Source organism: Brachyhypopomus gauderio, chromosome 7 (assembly GCF_052324685.1).
Source record: "Brachyhypopomus gauderio isolate BG-103 chromosome 7, BGAUD_0.2, whole genome shotgun sequence".
NCBI classification, from domain to species: Eukaryota; Metazoa; Chordata; class Actinopteri; order Gymnotiformes; family Hypopomidae; genus Brachyhypopomus; species Brachyhypopomus gauderio.
This window is the reverse complement of record NC_135217.1, coordinates 29228348-29253888: the sequence shown is the minus strand read 5'-3', so window position 1 is coordinate 29253888 and position 25541 is coordinate 29228348. Positions and strand designations below refer to the sequence as shown.

The 25541-nt window shown below is 43.5% G+C and overlaps 1 protein-coding gene across 3 annotated transcripts in view; it reads left to right on the top strand.

Moving 5' to 3' along the window:
* Positions 1-21084, top strand: part of LOC143519519 (uncharacterized) — a 30222-nt gene extending 9138 nt beyond the window's left edge. Inside the window, exons 5-9 of one of the 3 annotated variants that reach the window (XM_077013064.1) lie at positions 11147-11341; positions 16187-16792; positions 16913-16961; positions 19002-19112; positions 19186-21084. In XM_077013064.1, the coding sequence (XP_076869179.1) occupies positions 11204-11341; positions 16187-16792; positions 16913-16961; positions 19002-19039 (831 nt within the window). In that variant the 5' untranslated portion in view covers positions 11147-11203 and the 3' untranslated portion in view covers positions 19040-19112; positions 19186-21084. Of the gene's footprint in view, positions 1-9128; positions 11342-16186; positions 19113-19185 lie in introns of those variants that run through there. The other 2 variants (XM_077013063.1, XM_077013062.1) reach the window with 2 other exon arrangements.
* The last annotated feature ends 4457 nt before the right edge of the window (positions 21085-25541 follow it).

The following is a 25541-nucleotide window of genomic DNA, read 5'->3' as shown; positions in this document are numbered from 1 at the left end:
AGGTATGGATGCCACCATAAACATTCTAATTTGGTCACCATGGCCGACACTCCGGAGTGAGTAGGCCCATGTGCTTCGCATAGTATCAATTTCATCTTCTCTAAGGGCAAAACTACTCTCCCTTCTGGACTCCTCCAGAGTCCTTTAGTGACTGTGGCTCCCCGGTCTATCCACAATTGCTTCTCATAGACCGTGGCTTGTTCTTGGATCTGTGCCAGGTGGCTCTCCGTCAACTCAGGCATGTTATGAGTTTCCAGCAACAACAAGCTCTGTGGGTTGTACCCTCCAGCAGCTTTGGCTGCTCTGTCAGCAGCTTCATTACCTCTAGAAACAAAACTGTCATTACCCTGATGTCCTCTTACCTTTATCACAGCCACTTCTTTGGGTAACATGATAGCTTCACTCAACTCATGTACTGCTCTCAAATGTTTGATTGGCTGTCCTGTGGCGTTAGTGTACCCATTATCCATCCACCTGACTAGTTCATGGTGGATGACCCCATGCACGTATGCTGAATCTGTGTAAATGTTCACAATCTGACCTGACGCGTGTTCCAGTGCTCTAGTGAGTGCGACCATTTCTGCCAGCTGAGCTGAAGCTGGTTGTGGAACCACTCCTGATTCCACCTCCTCCCACTCTTCCCCACATGCTTGTACCACAGCATAAGAGGCCTTCAGTTCGTTACCTTGTCTCCAACAACTCCCATCTGAACAGAGTTCCCATGCTCCTGGTTTAGTAATTCTGACCTTGTGCAGTTCTGGTCTGAGCTGAATGTATCTTTCTGTGGCGTCAGCGCAGTCATGTGGTGTCGCATCTTCTGCTACTTCAATGTTATCAGTCAGATTCACAAGTTTTGACGCAGTGTTGTACGTGATGTGTGGCTGTGTGAGTATGGCTTTTATCTTGTTCTGTCGTGCTCTTGACAAAGAAAAGGCTTGTGAGTTTATGAACGCCATTACTCCGTGATTGGTGCTGACTATTAGTGGGTGACACATTACCAAGTGTGCTGTCTTCTCTATCGCTGTGGTGAGTCCTGCCATGTATGTTGTGCATGGTCCTGTTCCTATCACTGGTTGATCTAATTTGGAACTGTGAAAAAATAAAATGTTCCTTCCTTCACTCTCCCCCTTCTGAAAGAGACAAGCATGAACATGATTGTCTCTTACAGAAACATTTAAATGAAAAGGTTGTGTGTAGTCTGGTGCTGCTAATTCAGTAGCGCTAGCAAGTGCTTGTTTCAGAGTTATGAAATCCCTCTCTGCCTCAACCGTCCAGTCAAGCTCCACCTTCCCGTTACTCAGACCTTTTGACACTGCGAGTTTTCTGAGGCTGTGAGCTAAATCACTGTAGTTAGGTATGTAGTTGCGGCAGTAGCCTGTCAGGCCTAAAAATGACATCATTTGGGACACTGTAGTGGGCTTTGGAAATGACAGTATTGACTGTCTCTGATTTGGAGTCAGGGTGTGACCTTTGTGTGAGATGTTTCTCCCCAGAAAGGTGACCATCGGCCTGGCCACCTGGAGTTTTGACTTGTTCACTTTGTAACCTAATTCAGCTAACAAGGTTAGAATGGTTATGGTGTCTCTAAGGCACTTATCAGGTGAAGTACTAGCTATTAACAAATCGTCCACGAACTGTATTAGTACGGTGTTAGAGTCAATCAAATCATTGTCAGTTAATCTAGACAGATCTTTCAACAGACATTGATTGAAGATGCCTGGTGAGTCTTTGTAGCCTTGAGGTAGCCTGTTGTATGTGTACTGTTGACCTTTAAAGGTAAACGCAAAAATGTCTTTCACATTCTCATCAATTGGTATAGAAAAGAAAGCATTAGCTAAATCTATGCATGAAAAGCTGCAGTGTTCAGTCGTTAGGTTCTGCAAAGATCGATAGGGGTCAGGTACTGGTATGTTCTCAGTTACAGTGACATCATTAATGCGCCTCAAATCATGCACCATACGATACTCATCTTTTCCAGGTTTTTTAACAGGTAGTATGGGCGTGTTCCACGGTGACGTCGTGGGTTTCAGAACTCCAACTTTGATCAAATCTGCAATGGTGTCTGTAATACCTGCCATGGCTTCTGGCTTGATTCGGTACTGTGGCTGATGAACGACTGTTTCTCCTGGCTTTAACCTAATAGGAGCCATGTGGTGTGATGCACATCCTACATCTACCTTTGTCGTGGTCCACAAGTTGGCTGGGACCGTCTCTAGTTGTTCTTTGGCCTGGGGGTGATCCAACAGTGCTCTGCCGTGTGTGGCTGTCAGGGGCTGGTTACAGAAGTACGCCAAGTCACTGGTGTCACATGCGACTCTCCAGTACTTACCATCCGACGTACCCTCTACCCCTGGCAGACAGGTTGGGCGAAACTGTTCCTTCATGGCAGTGGCCAGCATGGGGCCCAGCTCACGAGGTTCGTGTCCAGCCGAGACCAACAGCGAGACATGTGGTAGTGAATCCTGCTGGTCCGGGTTTCTCCAGTACGTCATCTGTTCTCCTGTTAACACAACTAGTGCAGCCACACCTTCAGGTCCAACAATCATTGATTCACAAATTATATTTTGTAATTGACCTTCAATGTTATTCCACAGCTGTCCGTAAACCCCATCCTCCCCTCTGATGTAATTAAAAGTGCAGTGTGTGCTGTCTATTGGTGGGGTCATACTCTGAAGTGACAGGAACCATGGTTTCCATAAATTAAACGTGTAAAGCAAATTTTTTGCAGTTGCTTGTTCCTCAGGATGTTGTAATGTGGCCCAGTAAATGTGAGCTGGGCCGTCTGCTGCTTGTTGATTAAGTATTCTGAGGCGCTCATCGTGGTTGGTGACAGAGACAGCTAATTTACCTTCACTCGGTGTGCATTCAATAATGGCTGAAAATTGACACAACAAATCTCTACCTAACAAATTAATTGGGCACTGTTCTGAAAACAAAAATGTGTGCTCGACCTGTGGGCCTGAGCCCACTGACACCTTCAAGGGCACAGTCAGTGGCTGCAGTGTAGTTTTTCCCAGAAATCCAGTAGTGGATAGTGACATCTTCGACAAGTAGCCTTTCCACTTCCTGTCTGTTAAGACTGACGTGGTGGCTCCCGTGTCGACTAAGAACTCCACTGGCTCCCCCTCCACCAATAGACATACAACTGGTTCACTGCATGTGGGGGAACTGGACATCGGGCAGCTTCATTGGCCACCAGGTGGCGCTGGCATGTATTGCATGCCAGGAGGCACAACCTGTTGTCCTTGTGTGAGTGCGGGTTTCTGCTGGTAATTTACGTTTTGGGGTTGCTGGTACTGTATTGGCTGTTGATACTGTACTGGTTGTTGCTGCTGATACTGCATTGGTTGCTGGTATGCTGGCTGTTGCTGCATCGGCTGCTGGTACAGCATTGGCTGCTGCTGCTGCGTCATCGGACAATCTCTTGCCCAGTGGCCCATCTGGCCACAACCAAAACAGCCGTTGCTTTGTGTGGTTTGGAAGTTCCCTGCTCTGCCTCCCCTGAATCTACCTTTGGACCTGCCTCTGCCTCGGTATGGGCCTGCCTGGGCGTAGTAACCGGGCTGTTGTGGCGCCGCCCAGCTGTTGACCTGTTGTGGCATAACATAAGGTTGCATCATGGGTTGTATGGGTTGCATCACTGGTTGCGCGGGCGGCTCTACGGCCACTGCCTGTACAGAAGTGTCTTCCTTTGACACTAATTGCTTTTTAGGCTTTGAATTGTCCTTCTCCCTTAACAATTTAAGTAATGCATCTTTCATCAACTTATCAGTGTTTTCGCCCTTCTCTGCCTCACGCTTCATATGGTGTGTAATTGCAGCTTCCCATTCACTGTCTTCCTTTTGATCCAGCGCGACCACATCTTTCAGTTTCGTTTGCACTCCCTCAGATAAACTCGCCACGACCGCTGCTCTGTACATAGCCCGCACTGGGATTGATTTATCATGCCTAACGCCAGTTTTAGCTTGCCAGATTTCTTTGCACCTATCTAAGTACGACATCGGGTCTTCATCTTCTTTAGGTTTAACCCCTGATAAGGCTGCCGTGTCAAACGTGTCCTGATTCTGCAATCTCAGCTGTCCCCACAAAGCACTTCTTATTCTACCGAACGGAGCCTCATCGGCCAGATGCTCTGTTCCAGCCGCCTTCTCGGCTGTAGACAACATACTTAAAACTCCCATGGCTTTAAACAATGTTCTTATGTCTCCCAAACCCAACATGTCCCCAGCCGTGTACTGTTCAAATTTAGACAAGAAATACTGAATGCCCTTTTTAGGATTGGGTAATTTATCTATCATAGTGTGCAAATCTCTGTGTGTCCACGGAGCGTATGTGTGTGCGTAACTGCTCCCTGGCACTGCCATTATCGGATAATGACCACCAGGGGTCGACATGTTCTTGGCTTTTGATCGCGTGACTACACCGTGCCTGTCATAGTAGGCGGGCACTCTCACCCATTCCTCGGATTCAGACAGGTTAATACATTCATCTCCCACCTCGCTCTCCTCTGAAGAGGGAGTTTTCACTCGTCTGTTCGCCCCACCCTCGTCATTCTCCGCTTCCCATTCTAAATTTTCACCAGTCACAATCAATGTATCTCTACAGTCAGGTGCGCCTCTATTTCTCCTTTTATCATCCGCAGCGCATTTCTTTTGCTGTCTCGCACGCTCTTTTTCCAACTTAGCCTCTTCCTGCCTGATGGCCTTCTCCACGTCACAGACCACTTTCTCTGCTCTGTTCAACGTCTGTTCGAACCGGGTGGGGGCACTCAGACTCAAACTCTCATCCATTCGCTGTTCAATTCTTTGCAATGCATTATTTATCTCTGTTTCTCCAGCTTTCTCGCGATCACGGTCTTCGAGCCTCGCTAGTCTACTCTCTATTTTATCCATAGCCACATCACTGACAACCTCCATTACCACTTGTCTCCCCTCATCACATTCACGCTCTCTCACTGATTTTGGACGTGCAGAAGCCCCGTCCACATCAACGTCACTCATTTCACTCACAGACACAGGCATCATCAGCGCTGCACGCGGACATTGAGGAGCACTGGGTTCACACGCTTTTTCTGCATAGGGAGGGGGCACAGGGAGTTCTGTCTTTTTGGTTTCAAATCGTTCTTTATCATTAATCTTCTGACAAATTTTTCGAAATGTTCTCACGTACGACAAATAAGTTTCAGCTTCTTCCAGCTGGATTTTACGCTTTTGCTTAGTTAGGGCTCCGCTAGCCTCTAATCTTTTTTTCTCTTTATTAACCTGTGTGACCCAATGCTTCTCGATGTGCTCCCAATCAACCTGATACACACCGCGATCATCCGGGTCTGGCCACAACCCTTCGGATCGCATCTTCTCAAAACATTTTTTCACATACATCACTGTGTCTGACCTCATTTTCGGCACAGCACGTTTCTCCATAGTATCAACCAAATAATCCTCCAAACCCTTAATGTTATCCATGATATAACTCCGGTTTTTAAACTACTTCCAAATTACTTTTGCTTCGATTCGATTCAGTAAATTTTAAAACTTTTTCGTTGTACTCACTAGCACTTTAATACCCCCAAATTAATTCAGTAAACTTTATCACTTTATCGTCGTGTTCGCAAGCGCTTTAATTCGCCAGCGCGCACCCCAAGGGCAGACAGACACAAGTTAATATCTCCACACTCCAAACAACTTCAGCTCAACACAGCTCACGCGAGTTTCACTTCCAGCACTTAAATCGTACGTTTACGGAGCGTCATAAACCAAATTATAATTTCATGCATGAAAATATATAATAATTTTTGTTTTACACTTTAACCTCTTATGAAATGTTTCTCTTGTGCTTGTGTACACAATGATGAACGTCTTTCTTGGGGGCTCATGCAATTTACTCAGGGGTTCAAATGTCCTCACATAAGAGGCTCATGGATTTATGGGCGTGGGTTTGTAAGTCCCCCAATGAAAGGCTCTCAAGTTTTATTATAGCACGTATGCTCAAACAATTTATACAGGTCTTTATTCAACATAAAACCACACGGTACATGAAAACCAACCCAACACTGCAATTTTGCAAACACGCATACACAGATACAGCTGTAGTTTCACCAATCACGCACGCAATTTCAACAAAACACACGGGGGCCCCCCAAAACCGGCTGAGCGCGTCCTCCGGAATTTCTTTGAATAATCTATTATTCTTGGAATCCCAGGCTACCTACTCATTCATTTAACCGTGACCGAGCGCATTCTCCACCGTTCTCTCTTTTTTTTTTTTTTTTTAGAACAATAGTTCCCCTTTTTTTAACGTGGGCTACCTACTCGTCACCTGAGCGCGTCCTCCACCGTTCTTTTTTTAGAACCAAAGTTCTTTTTAAGAACGTGGGCTACCTGCTCTTTCTCTGGGCACGTCCTCCACCGTTCTCTTTTAGAACCAAGGTTCTTTTTAGAACGTGGGCTGCCTACTTTCTCTGAGCGCGTCCTCCACCGTTCTCTTTTAGAACCAAGGTTCTTTTTAGAACGTGGGCTGCCTACTCTTCAACCGTTTACTGCAGTTTACAGGGCGTCCTCCTCCCGACTTTATGAGTCGTAGGGCAATCCTCCTGTCTATATATCGAGTTTGTAACACGTATACAATTTCAATACTAAATTTACAGAGAGTATTTCGCCTCGGCCATTTAGTGACTGAACTTTAATTTAGCCTATGACGTAGTAACATCAGCCAATAGGAGAGAATGGCTCCTTACCTTTTTTCAGACCGCGCGGTTTAGTTCAGTCACCTCACGGACGGATTGACCTCCTCTCTTGTCCTAATTGCAGAATTCGACTCCAGCCAAAAACCATCCTCTGCTACCAATTTGTTGGGAATTTTCTTCTCCGACCCAGACGGGCCCCAACACCGCCCCGATGAACCGACTGGTTTTTGACTGAGTGGTCCAAGCAAAGTCTTGACAACAAAAAGTTCTTTTAAAATGATTTATATAGAATATTAATGAATGCAATATAATAGAAGTATACGTGGTACAAACTCTTCAGTGCACTGGTGCTAGTTGCCTAGGAATCTACCTAACCCAAGTGGATCTCAGCAGTGTCCAAGCGAAAAGCCTCTCGTGCTGGGCGATGTCCTTTCTTTCATACTCTCTGTCCATAAGTTTTCGATTTGTTAAGTTTCGATAACTCCCCAATCCTGGCTGCTCTCCATGGAAAATCACCTGCTCCTCTTCTCCCAGTCTGTGTGCCTGGTTATCTAAAAACTGCTTGCTACACATCCTGCACTGAATAGGCCCCTTCTGTTCTCCTCAAGGCCACTGAGGCCTCCTTACTCCTGCTTTCCCACAGTCTTCCTGAAAAACACTAAATTGACACATCAAGTTATTAGCCTTTAATTTTCTTTTTTCCAACACTGCCCATGGGTCAGAATGCCCTAATTTAAGTACTTCCTGCCTCAAACCTACAGGTACCACAAGTTGTTCTATTTCACCTTTTACTCGGAAAAGAATGTCCCTAATTATTGTGAACTGGATCTCTGTTCCTCTGCCTTTAGGAATAGTGGCTCAAGTGACTTGTCCTGACGTTGTAACTGCGCCACGCTACCAGGCAATGCGTCTACCTCTATATCAGGACATTCTACTTGTTCCTCTATAGCAGTGCCTCTGATTTTATCTTGCCTTTTTTGTCGTTTGGACTTTTTAAATTTTAGGAGTCTCATTATAGGGTAACTCCCTCAAGAGGGTCTGATTTTCCCCTGCTACACTCTCCTGCTTAGCCTGCAGCCTGGTTACAACCATTACATCAGCTGTTTTCTGCCTATCTGCTAAGAGGTCTATTAAAACGGGTACATCTCTGCCTAAAATCACGGAGTAGGGAGATTGCTGAATTATACCCAGGTTTAACAGATAAGCCTGCCCCTGTACCTCTATGCTTACTTCTGCTGTGGGATATACCTGCTCGTCCCCGTGTATGCACTTTACCCGTAATTTCCCGGTGTGTACTACTTCATTGTTGGGAAAACATTTAGCCGATACCAGCGTCTGACTAGCTCCCGTATCAATGAGCGCTTTGAACTTTCTACTGCCTATTTTTACAGTAATTGTGCTGTCTTTAGTATCATCAACAGTTTTAAAGCTAAACTCTCCTTGGGCTTGTGATAGAAATTCTGAAACCCTTAAATGGTGAGCACAATAAAAGTCAGAAGCAGTTGGGTTAGATAATAAAGTACAATGATTTATTTCAACAAAGCATGGATTAACCCCTGAGATCTCCGTTACAAACACGCCAGGTGTCTGTCACAGAGAGAGCTAATTCCCCATTCCAAACTCTCATCTTTTATACGTTTAATCATCAATACACACGGTGTCCACGAGGTGAACACGAGGTGATCAACCAAATGTGATTGGACAATACATGAAATAATTAACACTGATTTGACAGATGCATATGACGCATGTCCCCTCCAAGCTCAGCATCCTCGTGATGTCATGACAGACTGAGTGTCGCCGTAGTCCCTTCCAAGTAGAGATTAGCCGTCTCCAGCGAGGTCAGTTTAGGAACACCAGAGGAACATCAGATTAGGCCTCAGCCGAGGCCAGAGAACACACGCACACACATCTGAGCCCTACTGAAGTCACGAGAATGGCTTCAGTGCCATGATTAACACACGTATATGTAAAAAGATCTAACACCTATATCTAATGTGTTTAATGTATACTAAGAAAGCCTGACATAAATGGAAATCACCAAATTTCCACCACATTTCCGTCCTTTTTGTCCTTTATGGACAAATCACATCGACTACAGACCACTCCAATACAGGCTTTCGATCGTAGTGTCACTTACAGAAAGTACATGGATGGTCAAACAAACTACACCTGATTACAAACAGAATCAACATCAGGTGGTAGATTTGTGGCCTTGACATCCGTCCACATCGTGAGGTCCTCAGGTGTTGGCGCCGTGTCTGCAGCCTGCAAGACACAACTCCTCAGAAGTGACAGCATACAAGGCCCACAGAAAGCCATCAACAACAATCGCCATTGTGCTCCATCCCTGGATGAGCAAAAGCACAGGGTTCATGGTGGGTGATTGTTGACCATTCTTGACAGCCGTTGTGCTTGGAGTGCGGGTCACGCCCTATCTGCACTTCCACCCACTCAGCTGAGGCGCCTGAACACCCTCCTTTCACTCTACAGAAGCTGGGATGCTTCAGGACTGCTCTTCGTCTGCTCAGGTTCAAGAACCTTCTTGCAATGGCTGGCGTGAATCCATGTTCCAGGTTGTGCTGTGGACCTTAGGTAACGCCTCTTTCACCGCCCTTTGAACTTGTGACAAGAGAGAGGACAGGTTTGCACAATAATTCAACATGGCATCATTGCATCATTACTGTATTTGGCGGCCTGCCAAATAAGATCTCAAACGGACTCAGGCCCGTTCTCCCCCGGAGATCTCAGGGTTAATCCATGCCCCGTTAAAACAAATCACTGCACTCCCTTCTAGGATGTTCACACAGTATCTCACTGACCTCACCGTCAGTACGGCTACTATTACATGCACCCATTTTGCTGCTTCTGCGGAGAGAGACAACTACTCACCCACGCTCTCTCATACCACAAACACTCACACAGAGCGCGACCTTCACTCTCACTGGTTTTATGCAAACTGTGTGCTCGTCAACCCACAGTTGCGTGTGGCCACCTGGTGCTCGACTCCCAGTCGAGGGTGAAACTCCCAATCACTCAGTTACCCTGTCCGGTAACCACCGATGGTGCCACCTGTATAACCCCCCCCCCCCACCCCCGTGGAGTTCGACCGCCAAACCTCTCGACTCTTGTCGAGTTAGATCCCCTGATCCTGACAGTTCCCTATGAACTGCGTCTGGCGTCGCCTGTGTATACACGCACCAGGAGGTCACCAAATTTCCACCACAGGCTGTACGACAAACGACTGGAGCTACTCGATAAATTAGGACAAGCACTAATTTTGTGGCTGGTTTGGTTACAGTTAAAGCACCGTAGTGTTTTATCTGCGGGGCGTCTATCGCTAGCTGCTCTCACATTAATCGCACTCGAGCGCCCGTGTGTAGGTGGTCTGCTATATTGTGGCATCGGAATACTACCCCGTCCCCCAGCAAACATACCAAACTCGTTGTGCTGACGCGGTTTGTTGACTTCGTCAAAGCGGAAGTTGCCTTCTGTCTGTCTCGCTGCCACGAATGCCTCTGACATCTCTACCGCTTGGAGAGTTGACCCGGGACTACGCTCAATAATCCACCTCCTGAGCTCTGGCTTGACCATGCGCAGGTACTGTTCCAGCATGATCACGTCGCCAATCTCTTCCTTAGTCTTCTCCTGTGGCGTCATCCACTTCTCGTAGAGACCTTTCAGCCTAGTGTAGAGCTCCCGTGGTGTCTCTGCCTCGAGTATGTCGTTCATCCGGAACCTCTGGCGGTAAGTGTCTTTGTTTATTTTGTATTTTCGCAGGATAACGTCTTTTACTTTGTGGTAGTCGCTGATGTCCGTACCATCCATAGCTACGTAAGCCGCCCTGGCTTTTCCTTCCAGGAGCGGGGCCAGATGTAGCGCCCAACTTCCACTTGGCCAGTTTGCCGTTTGCGCTATGCGTTCGAACATTGTGAGGAAGTGTTCGATGTCATCTGACTCTTTTAGCGTTGGCAGTCTTGGTGTTGGCCACACTGTGTGTGATGAAACTTGCGATGTAGATTGCCGTGTTTCACTTTCATTTGCTTGGTCTGCACTCTCTGCTTGAGTGCGTCGTATAATCCGAGAATGAGCGAAGTCCGTTGTTTCTTCACTCTAGTCTTGTTCGCGTCTCCCTGCAGCCCGGTCCTTGTGGACTTCTTCCTGCAGTAAACCGAACTGGTGCTGCATTGAGCACCATCTTTGCTCCTGTTTTGCTACTTCTTTTTGGAAATAGTCATCCCTTCCTTTTTGCTCTGTCATGAAGCTCTGGAGCATTGCACACAGCTGTTCTACATCTGCGGGTGGGTCGCCAGACGCAGCTTCGGTGCTAGAGATTAGAAGCGGGTCATCTTCTCTTTGCTGTGGTTGACTCGTTGCTGGTGGAACTCTTTTTGGCGGCATTCTCCCAGTCTTGTAGCTTGCCTTGCTTTTAGAAGAGTCTGCTAACCTGTTTCTCTTCCGCAGGTGACCCTGCGTGACCCCGCTTTCCGGGGTCTCCCTCTCCCGCCTGCGGGGGCGGGCATGCGAGGGTCACTGGGATGTGCGGCCCTGGGACTCCACTGCTCCTGGAGGGGCCGTGGGTGGGTGGGATTCCCGGGTCTTTCTCTGCCTGCCTCTGGCCTCTGGGGGAATGTTGTCGCGGCTTTCTTACCCTTGCTGGTAAGCATATTCCGTACATTTATACTATGTTGCACTTTTAGGTTGCACATAAACACACACTCACACACACACATACATCACAGTCATGTGTGCTATATGTCTTGGGTACACTTTCTGCTCTTCTTTGCAGTAGTCATTTGAGCTGGTTGTTTTTCCTCCTGCCCTTCTGTCTTTTCCCTTTTTATTCTTTCTCTCCCCCTCTTTTCTTGGTCCACCTAACCCCAATAATTATCACTTTGCATATTGTTATCACTATATTATACAGAATTGTTATAATTGTCATTTGAACTGTACATAAGAACAAAGTTGTCCTCCAAAGATTGGGGGGTGGAGGTGGGCCATTAACAAAAAAAAAAGACTGTAATCTGTCTCTTTCTCTGTATACTTTATTAACCAGATTTTGTCCTGTTCTACGGTAAATAGCAGCTATTGTTTGGGTGAGCATTGCCAGCACTGTCGTGACCAGAGGTGGGCAGTAACGAAGTACATTTACTTAAGTACTGTACTTAAGTACAGTTCTTAAGTATTTGTACTTTACTTAAGTTGATTTTTTTTAAATACTTATGACTTTCACTTCACTACAGTTGAATAACAAATACAGTACTTATCACTCCACTACATTTCTGTCCAGCTCTCGTTACTCGTTACTTCCACACACAACTCTCCTCCCCTCCCCCGATAGTATTTTCACAGGTGACAGCCTATCAGCAATCAAGGATGTGTCTGTGAGGTGTAAAATCAAGTTCGGTGTCGCTAGTCGTTCTTCTCCTAAATAACAGCAACATGAGCGGAGACGGCGGTGATGGAGCATGCCAGGGTTGCCAACTTTTCAAGATCGCTTGGAGGGAGATTTGAACCTGGACTTGGTGGCGAGTGTAAATTGTTGATCGGGGGGTGGCGAACGTTACCGGGGCGGTGAAAAATGGACACAAATTAAGTATTATATCGTGATCACCGGTGGTTGATAGATATAGATCAGAGGTAAATAAACTAGATTTTTTTATTGGCGTGAGATATCGGAACTGTGGCGTGAGAGCGTGTGAAAACGGTCAAATGCGTGTGTCTCACGCTCAATGCGTGAGAGCTGGCAACCCTGGCATGCTCTTTTGCACCCATGGCCGTATCTCGACAAAATGTTCCAGTTTTCTGAACGGATGAATCATTCCTATCGTTTTAAATGCATGCTTTGTTTGCCAAAAACAAACTATATCACTGCATACCAAAATTCACCGTCCCACCTGAGGAAGTATATTACGGTATGCAGCCTAAATGTTTTGTTAAGTGACTATGTAGTCAGAGGAGCTTTGCAGTAAGGCTAGTGAAATGACTTTGCCTGCTCACTCCACTGCTAGGTCTGCTAGGATCACTATAAATAATGTTAACATTATATTGGCAAGTAATTCAAACTACGGAAACATCAATAAGGGAAACTGTGTGGGTTAATCGAATCTTGTCAAATAATGTTTCCATTCTAATGTCAGTGTAGAATTAATGTCAATAATTCTAATGTGGCTGTGATTTCTAGTTTGAAAAGAGTTTGTTAGCATGTTGGGTGGCATGGAGTTGGTGGGCTTTAGCCATACTGCAAAAGGTTGTAGCAAGGTTAGACTACCAAGATGCCACACTGCTAATTTTACTTTGTCTTTGTTTATATTGACTGTAGCATAATGTTGTATTGGATGACTGAATACCTAACTAGCAAAGAGAGAAAACCGTCATTTTATTATTGACTTTTAATATGGTAACATAATTTGCTTAAACAGGTTAGGCTAGGCTAATCAGTGAATTGTGTTTTTAGAAAATGTTTTTGTTCCTTAAACTAAAGTGTAGGTTAAACTTTTCTGCTACCACTACCTGAATGATGTACATCATTGGAATATGCCTTATTGATTATTATCAAAGACTGTATGAATATTATGCCCAAAGAGGATTTGGTAGGATGTATAATACTTTTAAACTATAAAGTATTTTATACAAATGTGACAGAAGGTGTACTTCCGTCACATTATTTAATGTGATTTAATACGTATTTTTAAAAGCAAGTACTTCAGTACTTTCACTTAAGTAAGATTTTGAACATGCAACTTTCACTTGTATCGGAGTAGCATTTGACCAGTGGTATCTGTACTTTGACTCAAGTAATGAAATTGAGTACTTCGTCCGCCTCTGGTCGTGACCCTGATGTGGTAGTGGTGTGGTAATGTGGCTTTGTCCACATACTTTCCACTTTACTAGGCATACCTACCATGTGGGTCCACCTTGTAGGTGTAAAGTCAGAGACAATAACTGATCTGTCTGTTCACAGTTTCTAAGTCATCTAGATATTCATCAGTGTTCACAGAGCACTGCACACATTATACCTTTGGCTGTAAATTATTGGTAATTGCAATCCTGGTCCTGTAGACGCCCTGTCCTTTATATTTTAGTGTCTTTGCTGCTCCCAGCACACTTTTCAAGTTGCAAGGGGTGTTAAAGCAGTGAAAGCACTCAAATGTTCAGGGCATGCACAGGACCAGGTTTGGAGAAACACTGGGTTAGTGGACTTTTTTTAGCAAGCAGTAAATCTGAGTGTTTAAAAATGTACATTGGATCAAGCTTTATCTGATCCAATCCTGAATAATAGCTGCTCTGTAGTGTTTAAATAGGATCAATAAAGTATACAAAAAGGTACTGACTACAGTCTGATACTGTAGAACAGGGGTGCTGGATCCTGGTCCTGGAGATCTACCACCCTAAAGTTCACCTATATGATCAGTGCAACTGAGAACATCCACAAAGACTTGATTTACAAGGAGGTGGTCATAATAATCTGACTGGCATGTATAGATTACACATTAAATATGAGAAAGAAAAAAAAACAGATGTACTTACAGTGGGTCTTGACAACGCTTCCTCAAGGGCACTCAAGTGGGAGCCTCCACTGGCCTGACCAACACGAAGCATTTTGGATGTTGATGGCTCAATAAGACTCCAGAAGGCCATTAGATGCTCATATGTGGCAAACATAGTGTGTGGCAAAAATATATATATAACCAACACCGATTCCTAAGTTGATCCTTGCACTCCTCCAGACATGTGCATGTGTTTCCCTACTCCAGTTCTCAACACACCTCTACCATATTGTTCTTACTGATAAACATGTGTGTGTTAAGAGCTGGGTGAGGGAGAAAAAACATGCACTTTCAACATGGATAGCAAGGGTGAAATACCTGATTTAAGAAAATGCAAATATTTGTTACTACCAAAATAACGACATGAACTGAATTTTAGCCAGTCTTTTCAACATCCAAATAGTGCATTGAATACACCAGGGATATATTTTAGGATTCAAGCAACTGCTGCACGTTCGCCTGCTAAACTTAAAGTACATTAACTGCCTGTAAATAAAACGTATTTTGTATTCTACTTAGTGCACTACACAATGAGTGGGGAGCTATTTGGGTCATGATCTAATCAAACACAGCTACACGGTTACGCGGTTATGTCTTGTGATTATCCGTCTCACCTGTGGCTCGTCTCGTCATCACTTGGGGTTTATGGGGTCTGTCTATTTAATGTACGTTCGCGCAGTGTCCTGTGCTCGTCGTTGTCTGAGTCATACGTTTTCTGTGAGTAGCTGTGTGTTTTACGTCGGGAGCGGGAGCTGCAGGCGCTGCGGTGGGCGGTCCTCCTCCTGCCCTCGCCGCAAACCCTCCACCGGGTGTGAGCCTTCCTAACCTGGCAGTGGGAGCGCTGTCTGTAACCTCTATCTCCTCTTCCTCCTCACTGCCCAGGCTCCAGCTCATGGGCGTGGCTGGGCTCCCACCCCGGGAGCCGTCCATCGCGCTCCCCTCGGAGCGGTAAGGGGGAGCGCTCACCCCCAGGCTGTTACTCCCCTTGACGGTCCCGGCAGAACGCTCAGTGGGTGGCGAACTACCCTCGTCCTCCGTACATAGCTCGCTGTCCGTGCACTCAGAGTCACTTTAATATGAGTACATATATTGCGCAGATGGCGCACGTAAAACACACAGCTACTCACAGAAAACGTATGACTCAGACAACGACGAGCACAGGACACTGCGCGAACGTACATTAAATAGACAGACCCCATAAACCCCAAGTGATGACGAGACGAGCCACAGGTGAGACGGATAATCACAAGACATAACCGCGTAACCGTGTAGCTGTGTTTGATTAGATCATGACCCAAATAGCTCCCCACTCATTGTGTAGTGCACTAAGTAGAATACAAAATACGTTTTATTTACAGGCAGTTAATGTACTTTAAGTTTAGCAGGCGAACGTGCAGCAGTTGCTTGAATCCTAAAATATATCCCTGGTGTATTCAATGCACTATTTGGATGTTGAAAAGACTGGCTAAAATTCAGTTCATGTCGTTATTTTGGTAGTAACAAATATTTGCATTTTCTTAAATCAGGTATTTCACCCTTGCTATCCATGTTGACAGTTCATGTTTTTTCTCCCTCACCCAGCTCTTAACACACACATGTTTATCAGTAAGAACAATATGGTAGAGGTGTGTTGAGAACTGGAGTAGGGAAACACATGCACATGTTCCCGCTCCCGATGTGGGTTCGGGGCACCGGGTCCTGTTGGCACCCCGGGACGGGTAGTGCCCTTGGTGGGGGAGTCTGTCACATTGAGGTCACATTGAGATTACAGTCTGATTATTGTATAACTACAAAGTGCTATATGATCTGATCCTATATAACCTAATTAACTGAAAACATCCACAAAGAGTACGGTTACAAGGGCTGTTTATAATGTGACCGGACTGTGTATATTATTTTAATCTTTTAAAAATATAATTTGTGTATGTTTTCTCTTTGTTTTTGCCCAATCCAGAAGCTAACACCAATTGAAGAGCTGTTCCTCTTTCTGATGTACTTGTCGGTTGGCCTAAAACAGAGGGATCTTGGGCACAGATTTTTTATTCACCGCACCACTGTGAGCCGGATCATCATTACGTGGGCCAACTTCTTTACACCCTTTACAGGCCTTTACACCCTGCTGGGATCCATGTGTATCTGGATGCCACCCGAAGTCATAAAGGCTCACCTGCCCAAGGAGTTCTCAAGGTACCCAGACACACAGGTAGTGATTGACTGCACAGAGCTTCGCTGCCAGACTCCATCATCTTTACTGCTGCAAAGTGAAGTATTTTCAACATACAAGTCCCACTGCACTTTCAAAGGTATGTTGGGGATGGCACCACATGGAGCTGTGACATTTGTATCAGCACTTTACCAGGGGTCCATTAGTGACAAGGAAATCTTCAGGCAGTCAGGCATCACATCTCTACTGACACCTCACATGGCCATTATGGTAGACAAGGGATTCCTTGTTGATGACCTGGTTCCTTGTAAAGTACACAGGCCTGCTTTCCTGCACAAGAGAACACAGATGCTGGAAGATGATGTGAGAGAGACCCAGCATATTGCACGTCTAAGGGTACATGTGGAGAGGATGATTAGACGAATTAAAGAAAACAAACTATTTGACACTGTAATACCACTCTCCATCACAGGAAGTATCAATCAAATTGTTTACTGTGGCATGTCTTCTCTCCAGCTACCAGAATGGTCCTCTTGTCAAGAAATGGGCCTCGGATGGTGGAAAGGTCTGTATGAGTACAGAATATATAACATTTGCTCTTTCCCAAGAATACTTTTTACATTCATGTACAGGGCTTTTTGTTATTATTTTAGAAATGTTACAGAATTTCTCCTGATGTTTCCCTGCTGCAATTAAGGCTTTCATGATTTGAGGTAGGTTTACTAAATAAGGAAAAACAGCAGGGCAATGGTACTCCAGGGGGGTATTCCACGAAGCGAGCTAACTCAGTAAGCCGGGCTTTTAAAGACAAGCCTGGCTCATTTTGCTCAAATTCGGTTCCACAAAAGAGGCTAGACTTGAGCCTCGCTCAGTTACTACAGCAACATATACGTTTGAACTAACCTGCTCCGTACCAGGCTAGAGTTGAGGCTTAGCTTAGCCGGACCGCTTCTATTGGCTGAGCAGCGTGATGTCAGTCTCGCCATCCGGGAAACTGAATTGAGGAACAAGGTTCCGCTGCAGTTCTATCCATTAAATGGCTGTGGATGTAGCATATATTATAACATCTTTATACATTTAATTGAGTACTGTAATTATTAGTTTGGAATGATTGCAGGTTATTATTATCAAAATTTAATAATTATATTTCAAAATGCAATTTATATTTCGATCTTAAGAGTACATATTCAATGTTATTCAGTGAGGTTTCTGCACATTTTAATGTATTGGTTTAATCTTCACAAATTCAGGTCAGTGTAAAATGGAATACAGTGTCTAATCGCAGTTATGGTGCAGAAACATACATTAGCATAAACTCTATATCACAAAAAATACAATTCTTTGTACCTGAGTATTAATAATTATTAATACTGAGTAATTTAGGTGAAGATACTTTTAGGTATATATTTATCCCCATACTTCCTCTTTTGTGTTCAAATTACAAGCAAATCATATCACTTTGCAATTTACATATGTTCAGTATAAATAATGTAAATGTGTGGTTAACTTAATGGTGCAAAAAGGAAATGGATACAGACAAATACCTTACCAAGATTTTCATACAGGTGATACAAATAATCCAAAATGTAAGCTATAAAAAGAGCAGCTAACAGTGAAGGCTGAAGGCTGATTGACCATGGCATGCCCATTTGTAGAGAATCCAGTAGATGAGGGAGTGTGTATAGTGCACAGAGCATTCATGCTATCAGCTCCAAGGTCATTCCAGGACAGGACAGATCCACTGGGCTTTCCAGATGACTACTTATTTGAGCACTACAGGTCAGGGGCGCAGATGGCACTGGGGACGGGGGGGACATGTCCCCTCCAGATTTATATTGACCCCATCCGAAATCTAGCATCTACAAGCATAAACGCATATATTGTACAGCTTGGTCCCCCTCACTTCAGAATTTCCATCTGCGCCGATGCTACAGGTTCAGAAGACACAGTATTATATATCTTTGTAAATTACCGGGGCCATATATTGAGAAGACCACTAGACGTAGTAAAGCTCTTACCAAACCCCAAACAGTCTGTATCGCTTTGTGCTTCTTTGCCAGTCGTGCATTTCTGTACAGCTTTGGGGATGCATAACATCTTAGTAAGGCAACGTTCTGCAGCGAAATTCGAAAGGTTTACCTTGCGCTTAAGCGCTTCCTTAATATATTCATTAAATTCCCTGGTCACAGAGGCATCCTTCCCATCCTTTTCAGAACAGCTGGCATGTATTCATGAGAAGTAGTGTTGGTTTGATCAGTAACTTGGAGTTAAATTTATATGACTTTAACAGACGCTCTTATCCAGAGCACTTACCAAAGTGCTTTGTATTCATCTTAATCAACTATTTCATGCTAAAATTCCTTCAATTCAAAACGCATTGAATTGTCTAGGATTTCCAAATGTCATTGGTGCTATAGACTGTACTCACATCTGGATAAAGGCTCCATCTGTACCCATGGAGGCAGACTATGTGAACCAAAAAATTATTTCACAGCATCAATGTACAGGTACATGCAAGTTTTGCCTACCCAACAGAAATTGTAAAGCATGTCAGTTCATGGGTTTGAATAACTTTCACCCTTTGTCACTTTTGCCATTGTTCTAGATGGTTTGCACCAGCCAATTTCTATTCTCCAACATTGAGGTAAAATGGCCCGGCTCGGTGCACGATTCCAGGATATTTCGTGCCTCCTCACTGGCACAGAGGTTTGCTAAGGTAAGAATACTCCAACCACACAAAATAGTGCAGATTTGGCCTCAGTGTTTAACTCTACTCCTTATAATCGTAGGTGCTTTTCCTGGCTTACTGCTTGGGGATAGGGGTTACCCCTGCCAACCTTTTCTTCTTACCCCATATGCAGACCCTACAACAGATGCAGAGAGGAGGTTCAATCATGCACATTCAAAGACAAGGGCATGCATTGAGATGGCATTTGGACAGTTAAAGAGCAGATTTAACTGCTTGCACCATCTCAGAGTGACTCCTGAGAGAGCCTGTGACATTAAAGCAGCCTGTGCAGTTTTGCACAATGTGGCAATACTGCAAAAAGAAGAAATGCCAAGAGTGCAGTTGGAGCAATGGGAAGACGACATTTTAATTGCAGACCACATGGATGGTAGAGCTGTGAGGGACATGTATGCAAACACTTACTTTAGTTAAGGGAAGGGAATTATTAGTTTGGAATGATTGCAGGTTATTATTATCAAAATTTAATAATTATATTTCAAAATGCAATTTATATTTCGATCTTAAGAGTACATATTCAATGTTATTCAGTGAGGTTTCTGCACATTTTAATGTATTGGTTTAATCTTCACAAATTCAGGTCAGTGTAAAATGGAATACAGTGTCTAATCGCAGTTATGGTGCAGAAACATACATTAGCATAAACTCTATATCACAAAAAATACAATTCTTTGTACCTGAGTATTAATAATTATTAATACTGAGTAATTTAGGTGAAGATACTTTTAGGTATATATTTATCCCCATACTTCCTCTTTTGTGTTCAAATTACAAGCAAATCATATCACTTTGCAATTTACATATGTTCAGTATAAATAATGTAAATGTGTGGTTAACTTAATGGTGCAAAAAGGAAATGGATACAGACAAATACCTTACCAAGATTTTCATACAGGTGATACAAATAATCCAAAATGTAAGCTATAAAAAGAGCAGCTAACAGTGAAGGCTGAAGGCTGATTGACCATGGCATGCCCATTTGTAGAGAATCCAGTAGATGAGGGAGTGTGTATAGTGCACAGAGCATTCATGCTATCAGCTCCAAGGTCATTCCAGGACAGGACAGATCCACTGGGCTTTCCAGATGACTACTTATTTGAGCACTACAGGTCAGGGGCGCAGATGGCACTGGGGACGGGGGGGACATGTCCCCTCCAGATTTATATTGACCCCATCCGAAATCTAGCATCTACAAGCATAAACGCATATATTGTACAGCTTGGTCCCCCTCACTTCAGAATTTCCATCTGCGCCGATGCTACAGGTTCAGAAGACACAGTATTATATATCTTTGTAAATTACCGGGGCCATATATTGAGAAGACCACTAGACGTAGTAAAGCTCTTACCAAACCCCAAACAGTCTGTATCGCTTTGTGCTTCTTTGCCAGTCGTGCATTTCTGTACAGCTTTGGGGATGCATAACATCTTAGTAAGGCAACGTTCTGCAGCGAAATTCGAAAGGTTTACCTTGCGCTTAAGCGCTTCCTTAATATATTCATTAAATTCCCTGGTCACAGAGGCATCCTTCCCATCCTTTTCAGAACAGCTGGCATGTATTCATGAGAAGTAGTGTTGGTTTGATCAGTAACTTGGAGTTAAATTTATATGACTTTAACAGACGCTCTTATCCAGAGCACTTACCAAAGTGCTTTGTATTCATCTTAATCAACTATTTCATGCTAAAATTCCTTCAATTCAAAACGCATTGAATTGTCTAGGATTTCCAAATGTCATTGGTGCTATAGACTGTACTCACATCTGGATAAAGGCTCCATCTGTACCCATGGAGGCAGACTATGTGAACCAAAAAATTATTTCACAGCATCAATGTACAGGTACATGCAAGTTTTGCCTACCCAACAGAAAATGTAAAGCATGTCAGTTCATGGGTTTGAATAACTTTCACCCTTTGTCACTTTTGCCATTGTTCTAAATGGTTTGCACCAGCCAATTTCTATTCTCCAACATTGAGGTAAAATGGCCCGGCTCGGTGCACGATTCCAGGATATTTCGTGCCTCCTCACTGGCACAGAGGTTTGCCCAAGGTAAGAATACTCCAACCACACAAAATAGTGCAGATTTGGCCTCAGTGTTTAACTCTACTCCTTATAATCGTAGGTGCTTTTCCTGGCTTACTGCTTGGGGATAGGGGTTACCCCTGCCAACCTTTTCTCCTTACCCCATATGCAGACTCTACAACAGATGCAGAGAGGAGGTTCAATCATGCACATTCAAAGACAAGGGCATGCATTGAGATGGCATTTGGACAGTTAAACAGCAGATTTAACTGCTTGCGCCATCTCAGAGTGACCCCTGAGAGAGCCTGTGACATTAAAGCAGCCTGTGCAGTTTTGCACAATGTGGCAATACTGCAAAAAGAAGAAATGCCAAGAGTGCAGTTGGAGCAATGGGAAGATGACATTTTAATTGCAGACCACATGGATGGTAGAGCTGTGAGGGACATGTATGCAAACACTTACTTTAGTTAAGGGAATATTTTGTTTGAATTTGTTCATTAACACTATTAACATAAAACAAGAGGCGTTTTTTTTGGAAAGAGAAATGTATTAATTGTCTTGCTGAGCCTGTGGACAGAAGAAACAAAGAACAAAAATGTAAAATCTGAGAAACAACTGAACCTACCTTTAACATAAGGCTGTGTATCATGAGGACAGACAGGATCAGATGATGTTCCTCCTTCGATTCCCACAATGATGGGGCGTCCGCTGTTTTGCTCTAAAGCAAGGTCTTCTGCAGGAGTGAGGGCTGCTACAGGAGGCCCACCAGCAGCAGCAGCAGTAGCAGTTTTCTTTCTGGTTGCTAAAATATTTTATACAGTTGCCACGTTCTCCTAACCCCGCTCATGTTACTTCTACATCAGGAAATTATTAACATTATTAATTTACTATAACACTTTTAAAATGCCAATGAATGGATTAAATTATATGCTCACGCATTTAATCTGTCTGCAATATTGTGCCAGGCAGCTTCTCTGGCTTTATTAATACAGGACGTGTTGCCTTTCTTCATAATAACGTCTTTATATTCCTCATAAAGACGTATGAGTAGCTCCTGTTCAGCAGAAGAAAAAAAAGCTGCTTGTTCTTTCAGCTCTTTCGACATTTTCTTGCCTTTTCGAATATCGATTAGTGAGGCTGTGTAAATACTGTGTGCACGCGCATGATCGCCGATTACAAAAGCCGGGCTTGAATTAGCGGGAACAGGTTGAGTCTGGATTTCGTTAGTGGAACGGAACTAGACGGAAGTGAACTGTTTGGCTAACTCAAGCGAGGCTCACTCTAATAAGCGCCGCTTTCATAAGCTCGCTTCGTGGAATAGCCCCCAGGACCAATGTTGCAAATGTGTGATAAATATTTAAGGGTGCATATGCATGTTATCCATGTGTTTACTTTTCATGTACACTTCCTGCAGTTTGAACTATGACCACTTACTTTTTCTAAATAGTTACTTCACATCTAATGGGCTTCACTTTTAATGTTTAATATTTAATATAAATGTTTCACTTGTTTGTACTTAAGCTTGACGAAATGTAAAACAATGACAAAGTGAAGGAAAATAAATAATTTTATTTTGAAACAAAGTGCTTGTGATTTGTCTATTGAGTTGTTTTTTTTTTTTAAATATCAGAACTGTGCCAATGACATTCAAATGTTTTTCTATTCTACAGATCCTTATCAGGGTTATAAGAACATTTTAAACAAATACAACAATATATACAAACATACAAACTGAGTTTATAGACATCTGGGCATGTATATGTGAAAAAAGAAATGGTCCACCTTTTGTTTAATGGTGTTAATTACCTGTGCATCTTTCAATATGCGCTGCACCAACATGTCCTCCTCAGCAAAAACAACAAAGTCACACCAGTCCATTCCTGTGATGAGCATCTGCCCCTGGATCTGCCAGTAGTAGTTATGATGACACTTCAGCTGCAGTGTGCCCTGCTTTGCTTCTAGGTAAGAGCAGTCAACATAACTTACAGAGCAGAGGATCCTAATGATCAGAGATATATCTACAGAGATCACTTTATTTATACTCATACTGCTAATGTGCATGGTTGAATAACTCAATCTATACTGTGGTATTTTATATTCATTTGTATGTTACTGTAATGATGCATACTAAAGTTTGTTTATGCAAAACAGTACTTCCGTTATGGTGAGTAGGTATAATTATTGGCCACTTTAGTTGGCACAATTCTTTTCAGGCCAGCTTAGTAGTTCAACAACTAAAGATCATTCAATTTCTCTGCATAGATTGATTGTCTTCACTCCACTCATTTATGGCCCAGACCACCCCTGAGCAGATATTATATGGGTGGTGGATCACTGTCAGCAGCACAGTGGTATATGTGCTTTTTATTTTTTAAATCAATTACATTTTGCAGTCTTAATATCTGAAATGATGTCTTTGTAATTTAAAATAAGTAGTATATGTGTAACGACCTGCGCTGGGCAGAACAGGGAGGCGGACACAAACGCTGAGAGCGAGATTTATTAAAGGAAATTCCATTGACAGAGTCGAAATAACGGGCGCAGGTCAGATCGGGAAGGCAGTCCATACATGAAATATACACAGGCATGACAACGGGTACAGAAAACAACAAGACAGACTAACTAAGGAACAAAAGGCAAAACACATGGGAGACGGATAACACAAAGGCGCAAACTTACGAACAGCTGGAATGACTAGGCACAGGTTTGAACAAAAAGACCAATACGGACATGGGAGACACAGGGACTTTTATACACAGGACTAGACAAGGACCAGGTGCGAACAATGATAACAGGGGCGTGGCAAACAATGGGAAATCACAGAGACAACGAGCAGGGCGGGATAAACAGGCAGGGAATACAGACATGAGGGAACCCAGAGTGACAGCTACGAGAGGAGGCGTAGCCCTACGTGACAATATGACTGTATTCTGTGTTTATTGACATTTTTCATAGCACCCTACATTTTTACACAAATGTACAAAGTTTAGAATATTATTACTTACCAAAGATCTTGGCTTGTGCCATTGCTGCTCACTCTCTGTGCAGCTCAGGACAGGAGGAACAGCAGGAACTCTTAGTTGTGAATAATGTGCAGTTTGATAAAGCAATGCCACCACATGATTGCACAAAGTTGTCCCAGCAACACATGAGCAGGTCTCGAATCATCTAAAGAAATCTGCAAAAATACAAAATGTAGCAAATACAATGAGAAACAGTATCAAGTGCAATTTAATAAAAAAAAAAAACTGTTTACAAAATAAAATCAGCCAGGAAAGGCTATATAATTAGAATACACTGTCACTAATAGTCTACAGTGTTGCCTAATGTGGCCCTCATTTGACATCAACAATTTACCAGCTTCAATAGTATTTACAATAAAGTAAATCAGGAAACATCTGAACAAATACAGTTTCTGGGGGTTTTGCCTTTTAACATTTACTTTTCCTGACATTAAGTCATACTCACATTGCCAGGTAACATTACTCAAAACATTACTCCACTACTTACTTTTCACCAACAAAATGTTTTAGTCCCCATAAACATAAATCTAAAAACAACATTCATAGCATCTATCTTCTAAAGCACTGTCACCCTACACTCGAGCCGTGTGGCTTCTCCTACTTCTTCATCGACCTAAAACAGGTCGCCCTCACACACATCTCTCCTGTCTACCTGATCTTTGTTCCACACTAAAATGCAAATAAAAGAATAGACTTAATCACAGTATGTGTTTAATAGTGAAGTGAGATAACTCAGTCCTGAGACAGGTTAAACAGCAGTCTCCGTGTTGTAAAACGTCATTGTTGACGTGTCTCTGTAGTCGAGCCCGAGATAACCGGAAATGATACTGCCGGTATATGCGCATGTTAAAATACACGACATATGCGCATGCGCATTGCGATTACGACGTCAGGATATCCGGCACATTTCAAATTCTGTGCATTGACATAATGTCATGAGATGGACTGAACAGCTTTTGTATAGTGGAAAGGTGATTTTGATATACACGAAGGAAGTCATTTAAATAAAGTCATGAAGTCATTTAACTGTCCAAGGTGCTGAAATGAACTTGATATTCATTGGATATTTTACGTATATATTATAAATAATGCATAGTTCGATTTTTCAGATTGAACAAAAAAAAAAAAAAACCGGTAGTGGCAACTAAAAATGTGCCCTGTTGGCTATCAGGCACCGGTGAGGTGGGCACTGGGTATTGATCTATTGGCCCTTGTGATCCTCCTGTAACTGAGCCCGTCATTCTCATCACTGTCATTAAGAAACCTAGCGCAGCGCGTTTCCTCTCGGCTCCCTGATCCAGGGCCTCCACGCTCAATATCATTATTGAAGTTATGGGGTCACACACCCGGTGGCGG